This window comes from Grus americana, chromosome 5 (genome assembly GCF_028858705.1).
Source record: "Grus americana isolate bGruAme1 chromosome 5, bGruAme1.mat, whole genome shotgun sequence".
In the NCBI taxonomy this organism is placed as follows: domain Eukaryota; kingdom Metazoa; phylum Chordata; class Aves; order Gruiformes; family Gruidae; genus Grus; species Grus americana.
Window position 1 is genome coordinate 42,162,123 of NC_072856.1, and position 23,447 is coordinate 42,185,569.

The window sequence follows — 23,447 nt, forward strand, 5'->3', positions numbered from 1 at the left end:
TTCCTCTGAATGAAGAGATCTGCATCAGAATCCTGGACTCAGTGCACAAACTAGCCAACAGTTAGCTTTCCTTTGAGACAAGATCCGTTAGCTAGTACACTGACTGTTTCTAATATGTTGTTCTGAGAATGTTAAATGGGGATGTACAATTTTGTTGCCTAATATGTGGTATGTTAATCCATGTCTGTTTTCCAAATGTAGGATTCATGTCATCTAAACCTCACCATATAGTCTAAAATAGTCTAGAATTTCTTTATTAGTCAGTGGAGTAAGAAAAGCACCTGCAGAGGACAAATCATCTTAGATGGTGATAAATAGCTAAAAGCAAAATAGAGAGACTGCTTCTAGAGTACAGCATCAGTCTGTATATTTTCAGTGTCAACAGTTAGTGACTGAAGACCATCTGGAGAGAGCCTATAGCCCAGTTTAATGTGGACTGCTATAGCCATATCTGCTAATATATGCTGAAAGGCAAATAACCCGGTGAATATGGTGTTTTCCAAATGGAAGAGGTTTGGCCTGTTGACCGTGACAGTGGTTGCAGATAGCTCCTTCGGATATGCAGAAACAGTCTTCTGTAGAGAGCCTCAAGCTTGCAAATGCATGCACAATTTGGTCCTAATTCAGGAAAGCATTGTACCATACATCTACCTTTCAATTTCAGTCATGTTAACAATCCTGTAAGTCAGTGGAACCACCAATCTGCTCAAACGTAAGCTTGTGCTTATGTTTTACAGGATCAGGTCTTTGTATTCAGCACAACCGAGTTCCTACACATCAAGCTGTTGCTTTATTTTGTCGAAGGGCTTGGAAGCCACAAGATCTGTCCCCTAACTAGTGCTCTAAGATATACTATAATATTTCTTTCTTTTCTCCACGAGAATTATTTTTTTTCCATCTTTGGTACCTTTGATACATCTGGATATTCTTTCTGTTTCTTCTTCCTCTTTTTTCATTAAAAAAAAAAATCCTGTGTCCTTCATATCTCTGTTTGAAACAGCTTTTTCTTAATATCATAGAATCATAGAATCATTTAGGTTGGAAAAGACCTTTAAGATCATAAAGTCCAACAGTAAACCTAACACTGCCAAGTCCACCAAGTGTCCCTAAGTGCCACATCTACAGGTCAGGTCTTTTAAATACCTCCAGAGATGCTGACTCAGACGAGTATCCCACATTCAGTTAAGTGCTATGATTACTAGGCAGTTGTTTGAAAGTGCACATCCTTCAACATGCTCTGCCATGAAAGTGGGAGAAGGCTGTTGTGTTTTGTGCTAAACTTGATTTGACATTTTACTAGCAAATTTGAGTCCATCTGCTTTACCTGTGATGTTTTTCATGGTTTTTTTTAATTGGGACAAACCACCAGTCCTGCTGTAGTGCTGTCTAATGCTTCCATTCTCCTTCAGTCTTTCTGGTCTATGCATTCTCCCTGCCTCGGACACCCAGGCAAACACAGCTCTGTGAGTCAGTGCCTCAGTGGCTGTGTTCACCCCCTCTGCCAGCTGGGAACCCCTCAGACCTACACAGTTCGGTTTCTGGTTTAGCCTCCCCGCTGGCCTCCTTCAGGATCACGCTGCAGTTGTTTCAGCTATCTGGTTATATCAGGATGTTTGGGGTTTGTTACAACTCCCTTAAATGGATGGCAATTATATCTTGCAATTGCAAAGTGGGCTTAACCCACATCATTGCAGCATATTTCAAACCCTAAAATATTACTCTGTTTCTAGCAAACAGACATACTTTTAAATGCTTGTGTGAACGAGCTATTTTCCAATTGTTTTGTTATTTTCTGCACTGCACTTAAGGACATTGACATCTTGACACTCCGTGACAGAAGTTTACACACACACACAGACACAAGCACGCAGACACACACACACACACACACACACAGAGGCACACAAAGGTCTGCAGAACAGATTTTAAAGTTTCTGTGTGCAATAAACAACAAAGTCCCAGTTGAAAGGGCCCAGAGTGAAAGCTGAGCTCCCAAATGAATTAGACTAAAAAAGATAACACCCTGAGGCATCTGTATGTCTCAGCATTTAAATTATATCCCTTGAAATATCAGTTTGGACTTGGTGCCAAGAAATGGTTGAAGAGCTTTTTCATGAATATACCCAACAGAAGACCAATCTGTTGAAATGAAATGTGTCTCTAATCATTAGGTATAAACATAACACATTTTTACTTTATTATGTAACCTTGAATCATCTTGGTCTTTTAATGAGGATTTTGGATTGTTGCTAATGCTTTACAATTTCATGGAATTATATTGTCTCGGTGTTATGCTACAGGGAGAATACGCACTAGAATTTAACTTTCCACTTATTTAAATGGATAAAATGATTTCAAGGTTTCTTTATAAAACATTTTCTTTCTTTTTTTATTTAAGGCTACATCTTGTTTGTACAGATATTCCATTCAAATTACTATAGTGGTGAAAAAACTTTTCAGCAGATTTCACTGAGTCATTTGACAGTTCTTGTATTCTTTTCTTTCTTGAATTATAGGCTGTATTTTTTTTTCCTTTTTAGGATTAGTGATTACATGGATCTGACCCCTGTAGATATCGTAGGGAAGAGATGTTACCACTTCATTCATGCTGAAGATGTGGAAGGCATCAGACATAGTCACTTAGACTGTAAGTACTTCCATTTTTGTCAAAATAATCTGGTGCAACACTTGATTGTTCCTGAACTATTATTTATATTCCACAACTGGGGTCTTCATCTTGCACCTGCTTTTTTTGTCATAAGGTTTCATAGAGGGTGGCTCAAATATGATTTTTTTGTATGATTTATTTTCAACTATTTTTATAGACATACAAGATTGTTCATATATGTGGAAATAAAAAAATTATATTTGTATTACCAGAGTTTCCGGCAGCTGTTCATTTACACATGCTGTGCATTATTTTACTCCTTCAAAGAGGTATTGCTTAGATGAGAAACTCCCTCCCTAGCAGAGAAAATGAACTCCTCTCTTTGTTTTACATTTCTGACTCATAACATGGAGGTCAAAAACTGCAGCATATTTGGGGTTTCTCCAGGTTTTTCAGAAACAAAACTGAGCTACAGCTCTACCAGTGTTTTAACCACCTCGTGTATTAACATCTAAACGGCCCCCATCCCTGTAGCATCTGAGTCCCTGTTATTTGCACACACGTAGCATCTGATCAGGATAAGGATAACAGAAGTACAAAAAATGTTACGAGACAAACCTTACCAGAGAGCATGTGCATATGTCTCCCTATGGGGGAAGGGAGTTTCAGCTTGATTCCTTGTAATTAAACTCTTTGTATTCCTCTTATTAAAAGCCATAGGGCCTAATTCTTTTCTTGTTGAGATCTGTTGACTTCAGTGATGGTGCTTCTGATTTACCCTGGTGCGAAAAGAGACTTAGGCCTATAATCTCTAATTTATCTGTGCCTGCAGTGAAGCCAGATAATTCTTTGGAAGTTTCAGTGACTGACTGCGTTTATGATTGACTTGTGTGTTTTTCTTGATGTAAAAGACTATCTGCAAACTGCCTCTTAAATTCAGAGTCCCAGATTTTAATAACACTGCCCCCCCCCGCACCATGTCCTGCTAGCATTTTCTAATAAAAGGGTAGCAACCCAAATGCAGCCATATTTAATGAGCTTTTACAAAACCATATGACTACAGTAGAAGGCTGTATAAATCTTCAGTCTGAAAGTACTTTGCTTGATCTGCAAGGGAAGATAGGAGGACAACTGCAACTGGAAAGCAGGAGAACAGGGACAGCTTCTGTGATAATATTTGGCAGCAAACAACAGTATCAAGCTCTGTAAACCTTTCAAATAGTCCCTGAAGTTTCGAGAAGGTAAAATGCATTTGGCATAAGAAGGTCAGGCTAGATACATTTCTGTGGAAAAAAATAAAATCAACTACCCAAAATGATAAAGAAAGTAATTTTGCATCATTTACATTTTGAGCATTTAATATCCAGGAGAATATGTCACTTGCTCAGAAATGAAAGAACAAATTCAGAAACTTACTTGTTGCTCTTGAAACTGGAAGTCAAAAATGACAAGTTGCACTTCCACTGCAATGTCTGACTGAGGAAATAAAAGAACCTGGCAGAGGGGAAAATCCTGTTTGAAAAAAGACCTTAATCTTCTGAATGACCACATCTCTCTCAAATAGAATATGCTTTATGAAACATTCATCTTCAGAAAACTTAGAGAGCTATGCAGCCAGTGTGAGTGTAGTGTGGTCCACTGTATAAGCACTGGACTAGGACTTAGGAGACCCTGGAGACAGGAATGACTGCTAGAAAATTGCCTCACCTTACTGTGTTCCTGCTCTCACTGTAAGTCCAGTGTAGCTGATTGGATTGCAAGCTTTGTAAACACAGGGACTTTCTCCCATTATCAACATCCAGCACAGTGGGGTTCCAAACTTGACTGTGTGGCAGTAGCATAGTTATTCTTGCTAGGCTAATTTTTTTTCAATAGATGAGACTGGTTACATCTTTTATGTATAGTTGTTCTCTTGGCTTATAGGAACAAGATGTTCAGAGAATCATTCTGGCTGGAAGGGACTCTGGGACATCATCTAGTCCCACCTCGTGCTCAAAATACGATCAGCACTGATTCAAAGCAAATTGCATAGCATGTTGTCTAGTTGATCTTGAAAACCTTCAAGGTCAGACTCCACAACTTCTCTGAGTGGCCTGTTCCAATTATCCTTAATAAGAGCTTAATTATCTTCACAGTGATTTATTGTTTTCCTTCTATCCAGTTGGAATTTCATTCTTTTGATTGTGCAGCTCATGGCTCCATCTTTGCAGTAACCTCCTTGCAGGTATGCTGTTAGGTCCCCCTGAAGCCATCTCTTCAGGCTGAACAAGCCTGTTCCCGCAGCCTTTCCTCACGAGGCAAGTACTCCAGCCTCTGACCATCTTGACAGACCTCTGCTAAGTCCACTGACATTTATCAATAAATTTCCTGTGCTGGGAGCCTAAAATTAGATTCCAGATGCAATCTAGAGAGTGATGAATGAAGGCGAATAATGACTTCTGTGATCTACTGGCTATATACTTTTTAGTACAGCCCGTAGAGCGCACTGCTGCTTCACGCTTTGCATACAGTCCACCAGGACCCCCAGGTCCTTTTCTGCAAAGCAGCAACCCAGCCAGTCAGTCCCCAGCCTTTACCATTGCAGGGAATCACTCCATCCCAGGTACAGGACTTTGCATTTGTCTTTCATGCTGTTCAAACTCATGGTCTGGATGAAAGATCTTAAAGTCTAATTTAGACTTGGGAATAGCTCAGGAAGTATACCTGCCCATTATAAGTCCTGCAGAAGCAGAAGTGGTTCATATCTTTGCCCAGAGAGATGCTCGACTTTTCTAGCATTTGGAAAACAACTTTGTAGAAAAACCAAGAGAAAGAAGTTGCAAAACCCCAAAACACTTCATAGCAACTTGTCCATCCTAGAAAATCAAGTTCAAACCAAACTAGAAAGAGAAAATCCTCCTGGTTTAGTTAAAATAAAATTAGGGCTAAAATTCAGGAACTTGCAGACCCTGGCTGTAGAAGGTAAAACCCAGCAGAACTGCAGTTCCCCAAAACAGACAATGCAGGAAATTTGCCAGTACAACATAGAAAATAATTGCTTGAGATTACAATTAAAAAAAAAAAAAAAAAAAGCAATATTTTGAAGAGGAGCTGGATGCTAAAGTAATGGTTAGAAAGCCCTATGGAAAAGTAGAAGCAGGGCTTGAGAAAGCAGCAAACTGAAAAGGTTATGTTTGATGGAGGACTGCAGAATGCAGCTAAAAATCTTGACTGATTTTTACAGGAGAGAAAATAATTTTTAAAGATTAAAACAAGAAGAATCTTAAATTGTAATGGTAGATCTAAGGGTAGAAAGAAACACAAATAAAACTGCTACTCTGCCTATTCACTGACAAGATATCAGAAAAAAAAAGGAAAAAGTAAGACCAGTACATCCTGCCTTCTCATCCAGGTTATTCAAAGACATCAAAAAGGAAAACAAGCAAAGAAGAAAATGTTGCACAAAATCACACACAAAAAATCAAGAGGGCTGTTGATGGCTTCAGATCATAGGACCCCATTAGAAACTTTGAAAAACAGGCCTTGTTAACGCTATCTCAGATAAAAGAAGGCAAAAGCAGTTTCAGGAATGTGACCATAACAAGTATAATGGTGAAGAAGGTCTGCAGGACTACAGCAGTGACAACAGTCTTTTGTAAGGGAACTGCTGCCCTAATGAAAGGTCAGTTACAGTGAATGGGAAAGGTTTCATTGCCTTCAATGGACATGGGGATTATGCCCTAAAAAAGCAATTTTATATGGACTAAAAATCTGACCTCAGTGAAGCAAATACCAAAAATTCCATTAGGTTCAGTGGGGTCAAGATTTCTACTCAGAGATTTATGTTCACTATAGCTTGATGCTCTTGTGGATTAATAAAACAACATTTATACTCTAACTCTACATATGCCTGCATTTATTCCAGTAATACATGGTGGCGATCCCATAAGTTATTGAAGCATCAGGTTTTTTCAAACGGAAGTAAAAAGTTTAGGGATCTTGTTTCTATCTTGTTTCATTCAAGCTTTCGATGATCATGCTTCTTCACATATCTCCCAGCCAATTGTTATAATGTGTTATAATTCTGCCTTAGTAATCTGTTTCCCATTTTATAATACTTCATGGTTTCAGAAGTTTGGGAAACTTCTTGTTTGTTTGTTGAACAAATTGCTGGTAGAATCCTGACAGATATCACTTATCATAAATCAAGTCTCTCTCACAGAGATTATAGTTAAAATGTTCTCTAGTCTAACAGCCTGTACGCCATCCAGCATCATGGCTCAGCTGTTGGCTCAGCTGACACAGCAACTGGCTAAGCAGCAACAACTTGTGTTTGAATCCAAGCCCTCAAAAATTGCAGGTCTAGCTGTACCCTGGCTCAGATTCAATCCCTAATCCTAGCTCTGTGTAACAGAGCTCTTCATTAGGATATGTGGCACAGAAAAGTTGAAGTTCAATGTTTTACGTTTCATAGGTACGCATCTAGAACTAACACCCTAGAAAGACCCCTCATGCCCCCAGTTCTACTTTACCACTTGTAAGAATGGGGAAGGTGATCAAATCCTCTCTTTTTACTTACTTCTGCATGGAAACATTGCAGGGCTGAACTGCATGTCAAGCATAGGGCAGTTCATACACTTTCACCAAGCCATGACCTGCGTTCTGCCCTTGTTCCAATGACAAGAAAATATCCCTGATCTTAAAGCTAGCAGGATACATTTTATGTCAAATCAATATCAGAAATCAAGCAGATTAATAAAATGACTGTTGTATCAGGTCTTAGCACTGTCTGTAGGGCTCAGCAAGGGCAATTGATGCTGCTCTCTGGAGTACAATTCTGTGCATATGTGTTTCCCTTTGGTTGACTCTGTTATACAGAGGTCTATAACATCCCTTTTTGATTGAAGAAGTACATTTCTTGCTAAGAATGAATGGATGTAATATGTTGTAGTAGTATACATCTTCCGTTTATTTGAAAAAAATTAATGATCATCATTGAACATCAAGAACTTGATGTTACTGTTCAATGAAGGTCATTAAGAAAGCAGCAAGGAAAGATAAAAGTCAAGACCTCTGAAGGCAACCATGAATATCCTTTTGGACAAATATAGGACGACATGCCACCATTTGAAAATTAATTTATTGCTTGTAGGAACACTGTAACAAGTATATATTGGTATATAATACATGATTTTTCATTTTAGAATCCTAACTGAGGTCTAAATTCAGAAACCTGACACTGAGAAAAAAGATACTCGTTGTCCTCAGCTATTGCTTAGAAAATATCATCCTGTTTCTTCAGGATTTGATTTACAGCTATAAGAAATACAATTCCTCAGGAAGAGTGAGCCAGGGCAGTTCATTTCCCATAAAGCAAAGGTCTCTGATGACTATGTTTGGTAGCACTCCCTCTGATCTACTTTATCTGGTTTCCAGTGGTTAGAATAATCCAGTCTTTCTGAAAATAAACTATTCCACGTTCACCTTTTTCATGGCTCCCCTATTTTTCAAGGGATATTACCCCCTCAGTCTGCTTTTAAATCAGTTATATATTCATGATTTCTTTTATGTATGTTCAGTAGAAAAATTCTATTGCTGTACAAAATATTGCTTAGTGGTTTAGCCTACCAGCTGTAGTTGAACTAACCCTTTTAACTTATGCACATCAGTTATAATTTTTTATTCTCTTAATAACCTCAAACACATGAAAAACAAATAGAATGAGTTGATAATTTCTAACAGTAAAATATACTTCACATATTTTGCTATCATGCTGTGGAATAACTCTGCAATGTCAAGTAGCACACAATTAGTAAAACTGTAGGGGGAAAAAAAGAAGTGTTTTGATCCTGAGGAATTTTTATCCTAATCAGATCGAAATTTCAATGCTCTTGTAGTGCTTAATATCTTCAATCACCAAAAAAATCAAACTGATTCCAATGTCAGGTTTTGCATTCTGGGACTGAAATAAAATGCTAAAATATACAAATGAATCTCATGTTTGTACAAGTTTATTATCATCACTAAAAAGCAAGATTGATTCTAAATTAGGCTGATAGAATGTCTGGAGTTTAGCTAATTCTTAAACCAAGCCCGCCTGGCATCCTGATGACAGTCTAGTGTATCTTGTTTTCAAAGTATTGCAGAAGTGTTGGTCTGACCACCTGCACAATCTTCCTCTCTGTCCATGCTATGGGCCAGCAAAGATTTCCGTGTTGGAGACTGGCATCCTTATGTCCTTTTAACTGGATATAGTGGTGATAGAGCAAGGTGAGGGAACAGGAGATAAGGAACTAGAAGAAACAGAAGCATATAAAGAAAACATTTTTTTGATTCATACAAGGAATAAAAGGAGCACGGGCTTTGGTTTTAACCTATGCCAGTGTTTGTTTTTCAGTCCTAATGAATCTTAAGAGATGTGCATCTAACCAAGAATGTGCGTGTTTCATGTCTTTTAGCCATGCTCTGAAATCCTGCAGCTGTTGTAGTTGCTCCTGCAAATGCTTCTTCGGGTTATGAGAGATGCTGGTCTGTCTAGCTTAATTTCTTTGTCTGCTCTCTGACCAAAGCTGGTTACTTTAGAAGAAGGGGGAAAACACTCTGCAATATGCAGTTACGTACATCTTGCACCCTTGCTTTCTTCCTAATACACTATTAAGTCATGGTTGAGTCATTCCTTGAAAGATGAGAATTTATACCACTGCTTACATTTCTGTTTGTGGAGGAAGGTTGTTACTATTGTAATATTTGGTTCAGATAATATTATATTCAGATTAATTTTAAATCCTGATAAATTTCTAATCTTCATGATATTTTGTGGGTAAGTTTTTGACATGCAAATTGTGTGCTATTGAACAAATGTTTTCTGTATGCAAAGTATATAAGAGAATTTACTAGAAGCATCAGATCTTTTGGATAGTAAACAAACCAGGAAACTCTACAAAACTAAACCTTTAAGCTATTTAAACCATTAGCTGTTGAACCTAATGGCAGTTCTGCCTTCTGTAGCTTAGCAATGTACAGTTATTTTGAAAGATACCTCAGATATAGTTTGCATTAATAACTCTTTAACTTAATTCCTGATGCTATTTCATCTTCAAATTAAATCTAATGCAATACTGATTAGTATATTCCCATTTCAGTTTGTAGGCTCTCCATTGTAAGTCTTCCATAGCTCATAGTCAGTTGAAATTTACACCTAAACTCTTTTATTTTTTACATTAAAAATGCATGTAGTAGCAGCTGTGCAAGTATAGCTAATGCATTGAGCGCTATAGAGTGAAGGTTGAGCTAGGACTTCTGCTGGAAACCTCTGGTTTCCCAGTTAGTCCCTTAATAATTTTCTTTATTTTTTTTAAAGTCTCTTTGAGCTCAAAATTTCCAACCCCAAAGATGAATTTATACTTTGATATTATTCTTGTGATAGATTGCAGAAGCACATGATAAATTGCAAAGCCATGGGAGTAAAAGGTTTTACTGTGCACCTCCAGCAGCTTCACCTTCACTCTGTCCACTAAACTATTTCTGTGGTGACTTTTGCTACATAATGTAAATGTATGCCATTGTGAAAATGAAGGGGAAGAGTACTTCAGCCACATATCTTTTTACCTTCATTGCTGAGGTTTGCTCGAAGGTTACTGAGACCAAAAGTGTTCATCGCCTTGTAGTCTAAGTCGGAAATGGTGTTGCTCCATTGAAAATCCAGGGACAGATTAAGGATTTTGTTTGTAGTTTACTAGACTCTGAAATACTCCATCCTAAAATGTCACTATGAGAAGATAGGAAGAAATTGCTGCAGATCTTTCCAGAGTTTTAAAAACACATTAGTGCTGTTGGGGCAGGGTTTCTCTTCTTTTTATTTTTCAAAGGTCTGCACAGTTGACCTTGTATCTCTGAGGGAGACAGTTTTCAAAGCCAGAAGGATATGGAAATAGTATCAGTAAAATGTGTGGCATATACCAGATATGTGATGGTGTGGCAATAGGTGTTATTAGCACCCATTTGAAAGAACCTGCATAAATCACTTGTGGCTTTGCCATCCATGAGCGATGTGGCCAGTGGTGGATCAATGTTGGTTTTGATGTCTGAGAATTTATAAAGTGAGTGGGCTGGTGTCCAGGACTTTGGCTCAGTGGGCTTTTGGGAATGCCCTGCCAAACATCTGAAGCCTTTATACCCAATGTCCACAGATTGCTAGGTATTGGTTCTGAGATCATAAGGTGCTTACTTGTTCAGTTCTTTTGTTTTTTATTTTACAAGGGATTTTTTTTCCTTAGTGCTAATCTATTTTTTTAAAGCTTGTGGAGAAAGATGGCAAGTTTTGTTTTGTCTCCTTTTCTTTTTGTTTTACAAGTCATCTGGTATAAAGGAACCATGTGCTTTAAAAATGTCTAATGTAGTTTACTGCCACATGTGGGACAGTGATCAATCTTTGTGGTGGTTAGAAGGGTGTCTGAACATTGAGTTGTGCCATGCCATCGTGACACTGTGCTGTGGATCCCTTTCCTCTAGAGGGAAAGTCAGTGCAAATACACCACTCAATCTAAGTACCCAAATAGAGACTCTTGTCCCAGAAATGAAAGCATGTTTAAAGGGATCTTGTTCCTTGAAACAGACCATCTTTAACCCATGAAATTCAAAAAGAAAATTAATTTTGCGGCAAATCTGCTTCTGTGAAACTTCTATCTCTTTTTGTATTTGTAGGAGATATAGTTGTGTATAGTCTGCCGATACCTTTGGCATGGAAAGGGTTATGTTCTAAAGTCATTAATCTTACATAAGTTCTCATATGATGGACATTAATATTAGTGGAGAGATGGAGGACAGATTTAAGTTTCTTGAGCAAGCAGGGCCAAATTTCTCCTCTGATGTTGTGTTTTAGTAGCTGAGGGCAAAATTTGGATCTGGGATTTCATTTTTCCCTCCAGTTTGAACAGAGAGAGTTCATTAATGATAATGGAAGTTCTGTCTGAAGTTGGTGTTCAAAGCAGGCTTGGGTTTCTAAATGACCATTTCAATATTAGCAGAAGGAAATCACTTTATGGCAGGATTGAAGTTTTAAAAGTCATGGGGAGACAGATGATGAGGGAAAAGAAAAGTTAAGAAAGAGAGAAAACCTAGAGAATCCTAGGTAGACAAATCCAGTTTATCATTAAACAAACTTACTTAGTGGTTTTACATCATTTTTATCTATAGAAACAACAGAAAAATTTTTTCATGTGCATGCTGTAAGCTTCCATGGAAGAGTGCAACTAGTGATACATTGAATTATATAATTCTTTCATTACATTTGATCAATGTCTACACCATGTTTTAAAATAAATATCCCATTATATATTCTTGTAAGTAGTTATTGTTAAGCATAATTATAAAATTGTAATTTTAAATGATGGACCATGGGCAAATGGTATGTTATAACCACCATGAAAGGGAGAGGGGAAGAAAAGTGTCTCTCTTGTTCAAGTAGGAGATGATGACTTGTGCTTAGGGCTGGGAAATACTTTTTTTTTTCTGGTTTTGCTGGGTTTTAATAAATTTGTGCTGCTGCTGTGAACTGACGTTATGCCAACTGATAACATAGTGTTGATTTAAACAAAACATATTCCTGGTCCTTATCTGAGATAATTTGGAATCAAATGAAGGCAGAATCTCTAGCAGAGGCTAGGAATTTTCAGAGGGCTGGAGTACCACTGTCCTGAGATTAGGATAGGTTACAAAATCCATGAATGTTTTTCCGAACTATATAGAGTTACTTTTCTTCCCCAGCTGGACATGTAGTACGCAAGACTTTTCTCACTATATTTGGCAAGTGATGACCTTGAGTTACAAATTTGAATCCTAATATGAATCCACATTTTTTAACAGTTTGACTCAGACCACTTTTAACATTTGCTTTCCTGCAAAGTGAGGCAGGGAAAATATTGCTTAGTTTTTAAAGATTCTTAAGCTTGTCAGTTTTTCTAAACAGTTGATTAAGGCTTTTTATTTTTTTTCCTGCAAGGTTGTTGATACTTATTTTTGCCTAATTTGTCAGCTATTTATGTATGTAACATCCCTACACTGGAAGATTAAACAGTATTCTATATTGCAGAAGTAAGCAATGAATCAATTGCCACACTTAGCATTTTTAGAGTGACTGTATATGCGTAAAAGAATTATCCCAGGTGAATGAAGAAGTTAGGTGGAAGTTTGGATACCAGTGAGGTACAGTTTTCTTTCATGAATCTGACCTGCTACTTCCTGCTTAACTTTGGAAAAGATGAATTTATGTTTAGAAGCCAGCAATTATTACTGTCAAATATTCATATCACGATAGCAGCCAAGTCTCAGTCAGTGTTATTGACACAATACACTACGTTCTACCCAAACCTAAAAAAAGATGTTCTCTGTCCAGGGCTTTCTCCTGTCATATGGTGTGAGTAAAAGGCAGCTTTCTAAAGCCTCACAGAACCAAGATTTTTCTAAACAGTTACCATCTTTCTATTTTTCATAAGAGAACTCTGTTGAGATGCAGTAAGTCACAGAGGGCTGGTAAGCAACTGTCTGCGATGAGGAGAGGCAGAGCGATGTGACCCGTGGGGACTTTTGTGATGGGAAGGTGGCATTCTTCCCCAAGCAATCTGCTGCGGAGGTCACGCTTTTGGCCCGGTGGGTGGAGAAGGCATTTGCACACTGTCCTGGCTTACATCCCCAACCCGTGTAGCAGATCCAAAATTGAAGCGTTTGTGGAGAATTATATAGATGGCAGAGGTTTGCTCACCAAATGTCTACAAGACTCCTATCATTTAGCTCGTAATTTTGTTTAAGTAACAAACATCATTTAACATTGCTAAATATTGCTCAGTACTTTTTTTTTTTTTTCCATTGCTAAAATCCAATTTGTGGATACCTACTATTTAAAACATCTAACTCACTAATTGCAAAATCTATAGAAAAGTCCTTACAACATCAAAGGCTCACTTGATCCTCGGAGCTGTTATAAATGAAAAACTGTCTCTGTTACAAGCAAATAAGGCACTTAATGCACTCTTTCTGGCTGTGATGCTATTTCTCCTGTGGGTTTTGAAAATGACCTTCCTGTAAGCATCAAGGACTGTAACTTTTCAGATAAAGAAACTTGTTCTTGTTTTAAGTCTATGCCAGGTTCATTCCCCTATAGCCCACAGTTTTCAAAAGCAGAAGAAAAAGTAATCCAGAATTAAAAAAATAAAACCCCCTCTGTTTCCAGGGCGAAGTTACACTGTCAGCTTGCCTTGGGCCTTAGGTGGAGAAGTGGAGATTAAAGAGGCAGTATTCCTTTTCATGTTTCATCTGCCAGTTTTGTGAATGTAGAAAGAGTACTTGTGGCTGCAGCTAAGTATCCGACTCTGGTATTAAGTATGGCATTTTCATCCTCATGCAGTAAATTAAAAATATTCTTATAAGTTTATCACAAGGGGAATTCAGTATCAATACCACCCAGTCATTGATAAAGGTATTCCAAGGAGAAGGGTGAATAGCACAGCAGATGTAACCTCAATATTTTCACCAATTATAAAGAGCCTCTTTGTGAAGCTGTGTGAATATGTAAGATGATCTCATCATTTCCTATTTACTCAATACTTACCTGAATACGCAATATAGTGTAGCTTTTAAATGCATATGCACATGAGTAAAATGTCCTTTTGTAAGAGACTTCACTAAAAGACTGCTTTTGATACACAATTTCTTCATCTCCTCTTCAAACTGAATTAAGCTACTTCCTTCTTTTAAAACACAACTCACTATTTAGAAGCTTTGGCTTTGATTTCTCAGAACAGCCTTACAGGAAGAAACTATGTTCTTTTTCTTTTTGTAGCCATATTTCTGAAGACAAACTCGTACTGATTTATTTTGATTTCTAACAGAAATAGGTTCCTGCAAAGAACACTGACTGTTTCTTCTTCTCTCCCCCCACCCCCCCCCTTCACTCCACTGCTCCAAGAATATTGCTGTGCGCAAAGCTACCAAGGAAAACTGAAATCCCTCTGTCGGGAACTGTGTACATAGCAATATATTCATACTTTGAGAAATAAGTGAGATTTTTTTTTTTTTAGTTCTTAGCATGACATACTGTGCATTTCTTGCATGCTAACCACTGAATTCAAATTGAGTAACTAGGTAATGTTTCACCAAATTGTAGTCAAGTTTAGCATCCACCATTTTAGGGAATAAATCTGTGCAGCTAATGTAAAGGTCACCAGTTTTAAAACATTAACCCTCAGTTATTCCCTTTGATAAAAGGGTTTATATATATGTGTGTGTATATATAATTATATTTGTCGTCCTATTCCTGGTATTAAAGATTTGTTCCATTCTCCTGTTCACTGTTAGACTCATTGTAAAGATTGTTTCTGACGGCTATTAAGCTGAAATCCAGTGTCAGAAAGATTTCTCTGTATTTCCACACAATACGGCTTAGCAGCAAGGCCTTTTTTTCCTCTTTCTTTTAAACATGTAACTCCCATTAACATTTTGGAGATTTATGCATTGGTTAGCAGAAGAAACTAAGCCTGTAAGAGAAGTCACCTCCCCTGCTATTCTTACAAATGGACTGATACACCCAATCCTGCATAATCCCATTTAACTTCAGTCACACGAGCCATCCCACCGATGGGGTCATAAGTCTCACCTTCCCCACGTACTGCCAGACTGGGTACTCCATGTATAATACAAATAGAAATTTAAAGCTCTTTGCATTTGTCGGTGTACAAAAATACAGAGCTGAACCCTGATTCTCAGTAAGGGATTTGCCTTAAGTACAGTCTGAATAAGTGCAGGATGTGGACCACATGGCTTTACTTCTCAGACGTTTATGCTAAGCTGAAATGCGTGGTCTGTTGCTAGTAACAAAACATAACTTCACAAGCAGAGCTCAGGGTGGACTAATTCTTTACTTTCATTTCTTCTCAAAGTCAGTGACTTTATTAATGGACTCCCTGTACCTACAAACTGAAGATCCTCAAAATGAATCTGGGCTTTACTCAGTAACACTAGGCTATCAATAAACCAGATAGATTTCCCTTCCTGATGTGTTCTTCTAGTTGCTCGTTTTCTCAAAATTCTCATCTAATTCTAAGTTTCAGCTTGGTAATGCCAACAGTTAAAAAATACCATAAATTAGAAAACATTTCCATTTTTTTTCATTCTCTTTCATCTCATTGAGAAATTTCTTCCCAAGCTATAGTATGAGCTTTCAGAACTGGCTTGGGTGTGCCTAGTGCACTCTCAAAGGATGTAAGAACCAGATTTAGCAGCACAGCACAGCTGGCCTGCCGAAGAATCTCTTTACAGAGAGAATTTTTATATTGAATTGTGAGGCTTCCTTCTGAGTGTGGTCCACAAATCTCCCATATGAAACACGCTTTAGACAGATGCAGGAAGGAAAATCCTGTGTATGTGGTAATATATCTGAACTGGCCAAATAGAGAGTGGGAATTTGCAGGTAGATGAACTTCATGGAAAGCTCATTTTCAAGGCAGTATTTCAGATATTCTTTGGATGTATAGTAATTTGGGAGCCTGAACTCTGACTGTAGGTGGTTTGTATGCAACTCTGATGCGCTGAATTCTCTTTCTTGAAGAAGCCAACATCTTTTCCTTCAGAAATAACTTACAAGGGTTTTAGTTCCTACTTTTTTTCCATAGTTCTGAAATGAATGCTCTGTTCAGCTCATGACATAAACTTTTCCAGTGGTGCAACAACCCATATAAAAGGTACTGAAGGAGGAAGGTCTTGTCTAGGATGAAACGAACTGGAAGAGCTGGAGGATCTGGGTCCTCATAGCTATCACTATGCAGAATTGCAGTGTGCTCTTCAGTCACTGGCCAGTGACTCACCTGGTACCTTGAATTTCAAACATGCATATGTGCAGTTGTGAGGATTCATCCTTTGGTATTTGTATAGCATGGGAAACTCCTCAGAGAAAAAAATGTTATAAAGACAATGGTATAATTAGTAGATAGAAATGCAGATAGATTTTACTAGTTTCTGCACACACCTCTTTTTCCAGAAAGGAGATAATATCACTCCAGACTTCCAGGCATATCAGTTTTACTGTCAGCAGTAAGCAGATTATTTTGAATGTCCTATTTTACTGAAATGGAAAAGTCTACCGTAATCAAAACTTACAGCAGTACTTTTCTTCCCTTGTTCTTCATAACTGATAAAGTTGGGCTAATTTATGTGAGATTGTTTTCTAAAGTGGCATACAATGTTGGCTTGACAGAAATGCTGGGTAGTCAGTTGTTCATATTTTATCTTTATTCTGCTGTCTAATGAGGTTTTGAAGCCAATGAATTATCACAGCAGAGTATTTAGAGCTTGGAATACAAAAGTAAAAATGTAGGGAAAGTTACAGATCTCTGCTAGAAACAAACCTAGTTAACTAGATGTTGCTGAAGAACAACAGGACCCAGATCACAAATATTCGTTCCCATTACAGCGGAGCCTAACTTTCACTTTACATACACCTTGCATTGCAGTTTTTTACATGCATTTTTTTATTCAGTAGTTGAAAAAAATGGAATGTGTGTTGGGGGATCCCTCCAAGGTAAGAAAGCATCTGTGTTTGTATGGCTGCCTTTGTAAATAACTTTTTCTGTAGATATCTGTTGTACATGGATTTAGATATAGATACATTCACATGTATAATTGGGGATATAGACATTTGGTTAACTTGAAAGCTCCAAAGTGTCGTTTGTCACATTTATGGTAGGAACTTTAACTGCCTTAAATACTTATTCTTTTCCAAAGTGACTTTTTTCTTTTCCCTCTACCAAAAAAAAAAAATAAAAATCAAAATGTACTTCATGAAACTATTGTATATGAAGCACTTATTAGCCGTAATTAAATGGACAATATGAATTTACTACGTCTTTAGGACTCTGGCTTGTTCTGGTTTAGAGCAAGATGATTAATGCAAATACATATTACTTGAGATAACCATTTAGCAGCTAATTTAGCCAAATTTATTACAGCAGTTAGAGGTTTTTCATTTTAGCAGACGGAGACAAGGACATGACAAAAGCAGAAGGTGTATATGAATGCACACTGCCCTCTAGTGCACAAAGCTGCATGGGATTAGTGAGAAATGCAGAGGAGAGTAAGTGCTCCAGTAACAATAGTACCCACATTTTGTATAGTTTAGGTTTTCTTCAAAACCATGCTGCTCCCTTCCACTGAAAGCTTTGCATTTCATCCCCTTCTCCTGACACTGAAGCATCAGATACAAACCAAATCCGTTTCAACTTGGCAATATTTTGGCTGAAGTATTACTTTAAACATCTGTATTTTTAAGCCTTCTTGCTGTGAGCATTTAATAACACCGTTTCACGTTACTGATTGCTTTTACTTGTTTCTCTGTCTCCTAGCATATTTCAAACATCGGAGAGAGCTGTCACTCTTTGCTCTAACCAAGCCATTCTGTGCCTCCCTTAGGCCTCTTTCTCAGTCTGTTGGTGGATTTACTTTGCTCTGGCAGAAAGTAAATTCTCCCAAGACTTTCCCCCCACTGACCAGTGGAGATTTGGTTCATCTGAGAACTGTAAATTCTGTTTGACAAGATCAAAGAAACAGATGTATAAGTTCAGTGGTTGGTATCGCCTGCAATAAGGAGAAATGATCAAAGCAGCAGGGGTAGAGTATCTTCCCAAACCTTTCAAATATCCAGAATCTCAAAGAGGTCTACCTAGGAGCTATGAATAAATCACATATAAATTTGCCTCTTTTTTTCCTCTTCTTTTTTTACAGTTTGACATTGAATGCATTGAAAATGTCCACACAGCAATAAGTATTCTGTGAACCAAAGAGATTTGTAGTTCTTTTTACTTTTCTTCTTCTACGAGAGTTTCCAAAAACAGATTAAAATTATACTTTAAAAACTTGTAAAACATGCAGCTAGTTATACTGAACTTCAGATCCTGTTTGTCATCTCACTGGCATGCTGCATTAAACCTAAAGGAAGCCAAGTATCTTCTGCTTATACTTGTGGCATGTTGTACAATGAAGATCATTTTACCGCAGTTCTAACATGCACTCTATCTAGCTTCTGCTTTGTTTGTGTTTTTTTGCCAGTGCTGAATAAGGGTCAATGTGTAACAAAGTATTACCGCTGGATGCAGAAGAACGGAGGTTATATCTGGATACAGTCTAGTGCAACCATAGCTGTCAATGCCAAGAATGCAAGTGAGAAGAATATCATCTGGGTCAATTACCTTCTTAGGTAAGTCTTCCAGTCACTTCTGTCACTTGAATTTCTGTCTCTGTTGCTTTTCTCTGGTGGTAAGAGTTTTAGGGAAAAAACAATTGCGTACTGGAAAAAGTTAAAGAGAAGAACTTTTCCTACGGTCCACCTCAAGAACAGTGCCATTCGGTTATATTTTTTGCAACGTCTGTCATGTCTCAGTGCACTGGAATATTCCTGAATTATTATGCTGCCTTAACCTTCAAATAAACCCTCCACCATTTTATTGCATGCCTCCACTGCCCTGAAATCTGCTCAACCTGAGTTCAAAGATAAAAATGATCCACACCAGCTTTCAGTAGCTGAGTTATAAAATCTGGTGCGAAGTGTTGGGCACTGGCTTATTTGGTTATTGAAAATGCATGGAAGCAAACTTCTGGAATGCTACCAAAAGGTCTCTCTGAAAAGTGTTTGCCAGTTCACTCCAGAGAGGAATTTTCGTAGGAGAAAAGCTTTGAACTAATATATTGCTCCTGTAACCATCAGACAGTATTCACAGTGAAAAATGCAAAATAGAATTTTAAAATAATGTAGCAATTAAAACTATTTTAGACTATTAGAAATAATTTAAATAGAAATAGTAATAATCTTGAATGAAAAGCTCTTCCCTGAGAAATGCTGTTTTACCAAAGCCAAGTATTTTTAGAGGACTGGTTTCTGAGCTCAAGGGAAGACCAACAGTCACTGAAAGACAGCGAATTATAAACCTGACCTTTCTCATCTGAAAATACCTTTCAACACATTCTGTTTTGTGAAAATGTTCAATAAGATTGGGGGATTTTCTGTTTCATTGCAGAGCAGAGCAAACAAACAAATAAAATTTGAAACCTTGAGATTGTCATGAAATGCAATTGTCATTTTCTGGCCTGTTCTCCTTTTAAGTTGCTTGTCATGGTTTGTTACATTCCCTTTGATGCCATGAGAGTTCAAAGTGATGTCTAGGGGTTAGATTGTGACTTATTATGCCAAGTCCAGCAAGCCCTGAAGAGGCTGTGCCTGCCTAAACTTGCATGTTGAAATACTTTTGATTCGTCTTTTGGGGAAGAGGAGGAAGCAACCCCTGGCAGGAGAGCATCGAGGAATACTGTGGGAAACCTTCCACAGCAGTGGAGTGTTCACTGGGGCTTGCATATTTCTGTCCTGCTGTGACTGAGCACGGGCATTTCTGAATATATCCTTATCCTGCTACCTTTTTGTTCTTTTTGCAAGAGTGAAGCAGAATGCAGCATTTCAAGAGGTCAGCTTAAGCCTTGCCAATTCTGAACTGAAAGTACAGCTTCACTGCCCCAGTCCTAGCAGGGCTTCAAAATGCCAAGAAATGTGCTCATAGGCTAGCTGGAAAAGTGGTCCATAAGAATTATGAACAGTTGCCTCTGTCCCCTTTGCTGCTTTCCAGACAATAGGTGAACGTAGTCCACAAACGTCCCACAAAATCATTTTCTCTACCAACAGAATAGACCTAACAAAAAAAAAGCAATGTGGTCTTCCCCAAGTCTCCTTCCAGAACTTGATTTTTTTGCTGCATTCCCTTCACCGGTCTGTTAGAGAAAGATTAACTTCTCCACTGAATTTGTATTTTTAATTTAGATTTCTCCTAGTAGCGGAATCCACGAAAGATCCAAATGTCCAAATAATATTTTAATGACAGATCAAGGCATAATTAGGTCTAGTCTTAGCAGGAGTACTGGTCTGTATACATTTCCATGCATTAGAAAGTATGATTCAGCTGTCTGTAAAAGGATAGACTAATTATAGTGACAGGGAGGATTAATGCTGTTCTTGTTCTAGCAACTTGTTATTCACAGTGTGAAAGCCCTCAAACGTCTTTTGCTTGGAGGGGGCAAATTTGGGAACTGCCCTGGGATGCAACAGAATAAAGTCACTTTGTCAGGACAAAACCATAAAGAAGATAATCGTAAGAATGGCATTTCAATGTGAACTGTGTGAACTCTGAATTTTCACAGTACACTGTAATAGGCTGAATATGGGCACCCGGTCATTGTGCTAGTGTGTCAGCCACCCCCAGTGCTGCCTCGTATTGTTCTACGCAGGACTGCAGATTTTCTGCTCTATCACCGGGCTGGAATTTGAACTGCATAGAAATGCTCACCTATTCAAAAATGATTAAAGACTGTTTATTTTCAACATTCCTATGCCACTTATGCCTAGCTGTATCTGTTCCCCTGCCTTTGCACGGATTTGGGAAAGGAACACATTTTAAAAGGTACAAACCAAGAAAAAGCAGAGGGTTGGGGTTTGGGGGGGGGTGTTTCAGTGTCTCTGCTAGTGTAGCTTTTTTACATTGCAGTCATGTTCATTGCTAACAAGTCACAGGTGAGTACCACATGAGCAGATGAAGATATGATTATAATGGGTGTGTTGACAGTTCTTTATCCTTAACATATGCATCTTAACATGCACATGTGCATCTGTCATATACTTAGAGTGGTTGCTCTTGGTTTCTTGGTGATGTGGATGCATGTGTGCAGTGTTTAAAAATATATAATCTTTTTTATCTATTTTTTGGCCAAGTTCTTTTGAGCAGTGGTCATTTTCTCTAGCCCTAACTGAGCACCTTCTTACTAACTTTATGTACGGTCTGCTTGATTAAAGTGTGGAAAACAGGAACGTTGAGAAAAACGGGTATTGAAAGGGCTCTGGCAAGGTTGATAGAGAACATTGTTACAGAGATAACTCTAATAGACATTGCTGGTGGGAGAGAAACAGATTGGAAAAGTTAAAACACCCTCTCTGTCCTTCCAGGCACAGTAATGGGATCGAAATCGTGATATTTTGTTGTTGGATGATTACACAGTGTAGCTTTACCGTTAGATATCACACAAGCTGTGGTGTCCCACTTCAGTAAGAATGCTTTGATAGCTCTAAAACTTCACTAGAATCAAACGAGTTTTAGCACCTGGTCAATATAAGTATTTGACAGCAGTATTAAAATAAACCTTCATAAAATCCCTGCTGTGAAGCTCTGAGGAGCCGAAAACGTATGTTTCTGTGTTTGCTCTGCTATTCTTCCTATTTATGTTCTTTGTTCCTGAACTTTGATATGAAAAGAGGGAAAAACCATGAAACTGCAAATCATCCAATTGTGTTTATATTTGCTGTCTCCTCTTCAGTAACCCAGAGTACAAGGACACTCCAATGGATATTGCACAACTTCCTCATCTGCCAGAGAAAACCTCAGAATCCTCAGAGACCTCTGACTCTGAATCTGACTCAAAAGACAACTCAGGTAACACACATGGTGTGCCTTTACACCCACAAAAGGGTCATATCATGAGAGCCACGTGGTTGGCTTTCCAGTGGGTTTTACTTCTCAAAGATTGTTCCATTATAACAACAACAAAAAAAATCTTGTAAAATTAAATTGAAAAACAGTAGCAAAATCTTTTAATGACCTCAACATTTCCACAGTATCTCCATTTCCTCAGTATTTCTTTTCACTCTGTGCGTGCATCCTTGTCTACATTGCACTGAACTAAATATTTGATTTCCCAGCTAAACTTCATGAGCAGGTATTGTGCCTTGTGCAGAGGACCTGGGATTGTAACTGTTGAATATAATTCTAGCTCTTGTCTTTCAAGAATAGGCATATGTTCTGAAGATAAGTCTCCACTGTCAATCTTTATGACCCCTTTTCCTGTATAAACACATTTTTGAAGATTCTCGCTAGGGGGCAGTGAAGATTGCAAAATTTGAGGGTTTTCTTGGGTTAAAAGAATTATATTTTATTAGAAGGTATGGGTTCAAGCACTTGTTTCTAAGCTCTTTAAGTCTGGGACTTCAGCTGTTTTTTAAAAGCTAAATGTACTTGTCAAACTCAATGTGTAAATTAGTCCTACAGATGGTCCAGTGCACAGATGGCTCACACATTCCCCATTAGTTCTAAAAGTGGTCACCTAGGCACAGGTACAGATCGTCTGGCTCTGGCAGGAGCATGGTTTCCTGTGGCCCAAGAACTAAAGATGCTACTCTGGTGCAGTATGCAATATATATCTGATTTTCTCTTGTGTCTGTGATAACAGCCAAAAAAAATCTGAAGAAAATGGATCACAATGAAATAAATTAAGCAAAAGCAAGAAGAGGATCACGCCTTAACATGATGTGATATGATATGATATGATGTGATGTGATATAATATGATATGATATGGCTGTTCTCTTTCGTCTTTTGCCTTTATTTGTGCTCCTTTGACAACTTGGTTTGATGGTTTAAGTCAACATCAGGCACCCATACAGGCTTGTTGCCCGCCATCATTGGGAATCTCTTCACCCATTCCCAGTGCTTCCTTTATGCTGTCTTGTTCCTAAATAGCCAAATAACACACACATGGAGAACAGTTTGCATTTCCCATGTGCACTGTAAGTTTCTCCAGGTAAGAAGTGCATGTGCATTCATGACTCCTAAGGCTGATGCAGAGCAAGAGAGCATTCTTCACGGGTGCACAGATGTGTACATCTCAGAAGGAGATGTCTGGGAGTCTTGGAAGAGAGCAGAGGCAGGGGGTTGTTTCTTACAGAAGAATTAAATAGAAATGACAAAGGACCTGAAATCACAACAGCATCTTGGATGAAACCAAGTTCA

At 38.1% G+C, this 23,447-nt stretch overlaps 1 protein-coding gene across 6 annotated transcripts in view; it reads left to right on the plus strand.

Moving 5' to 3' along the window:
* Positions 1–23,447, plus strand: part of NPAS3 (neuronal PAS domain protein 3) — a 631,693-nt gene that overhangs the window by 602,513 nt on the left and 5,733 nt on the right. For all 6 annotated transcript variants that reach the window (XM_054828470.1, XM_054828473.1, XM_054828471.1 and 3 more), the window contains 3 exons: positions 2,541–2,647; positions 18,680–18,827; positions 21,980–22,095. In XM_054828470.1, coding sequence (XP_054684445.1) covers positions 2,541–2,647; positions 18,680–18,827; positions 21,980–22,095 — 371 coding nt within the window. The remainder of the gene's footprint in view (positions 1–2,540; positions 2,648–18,679; positions 18,828–21,979; positions 22,096–23,447) is intronic.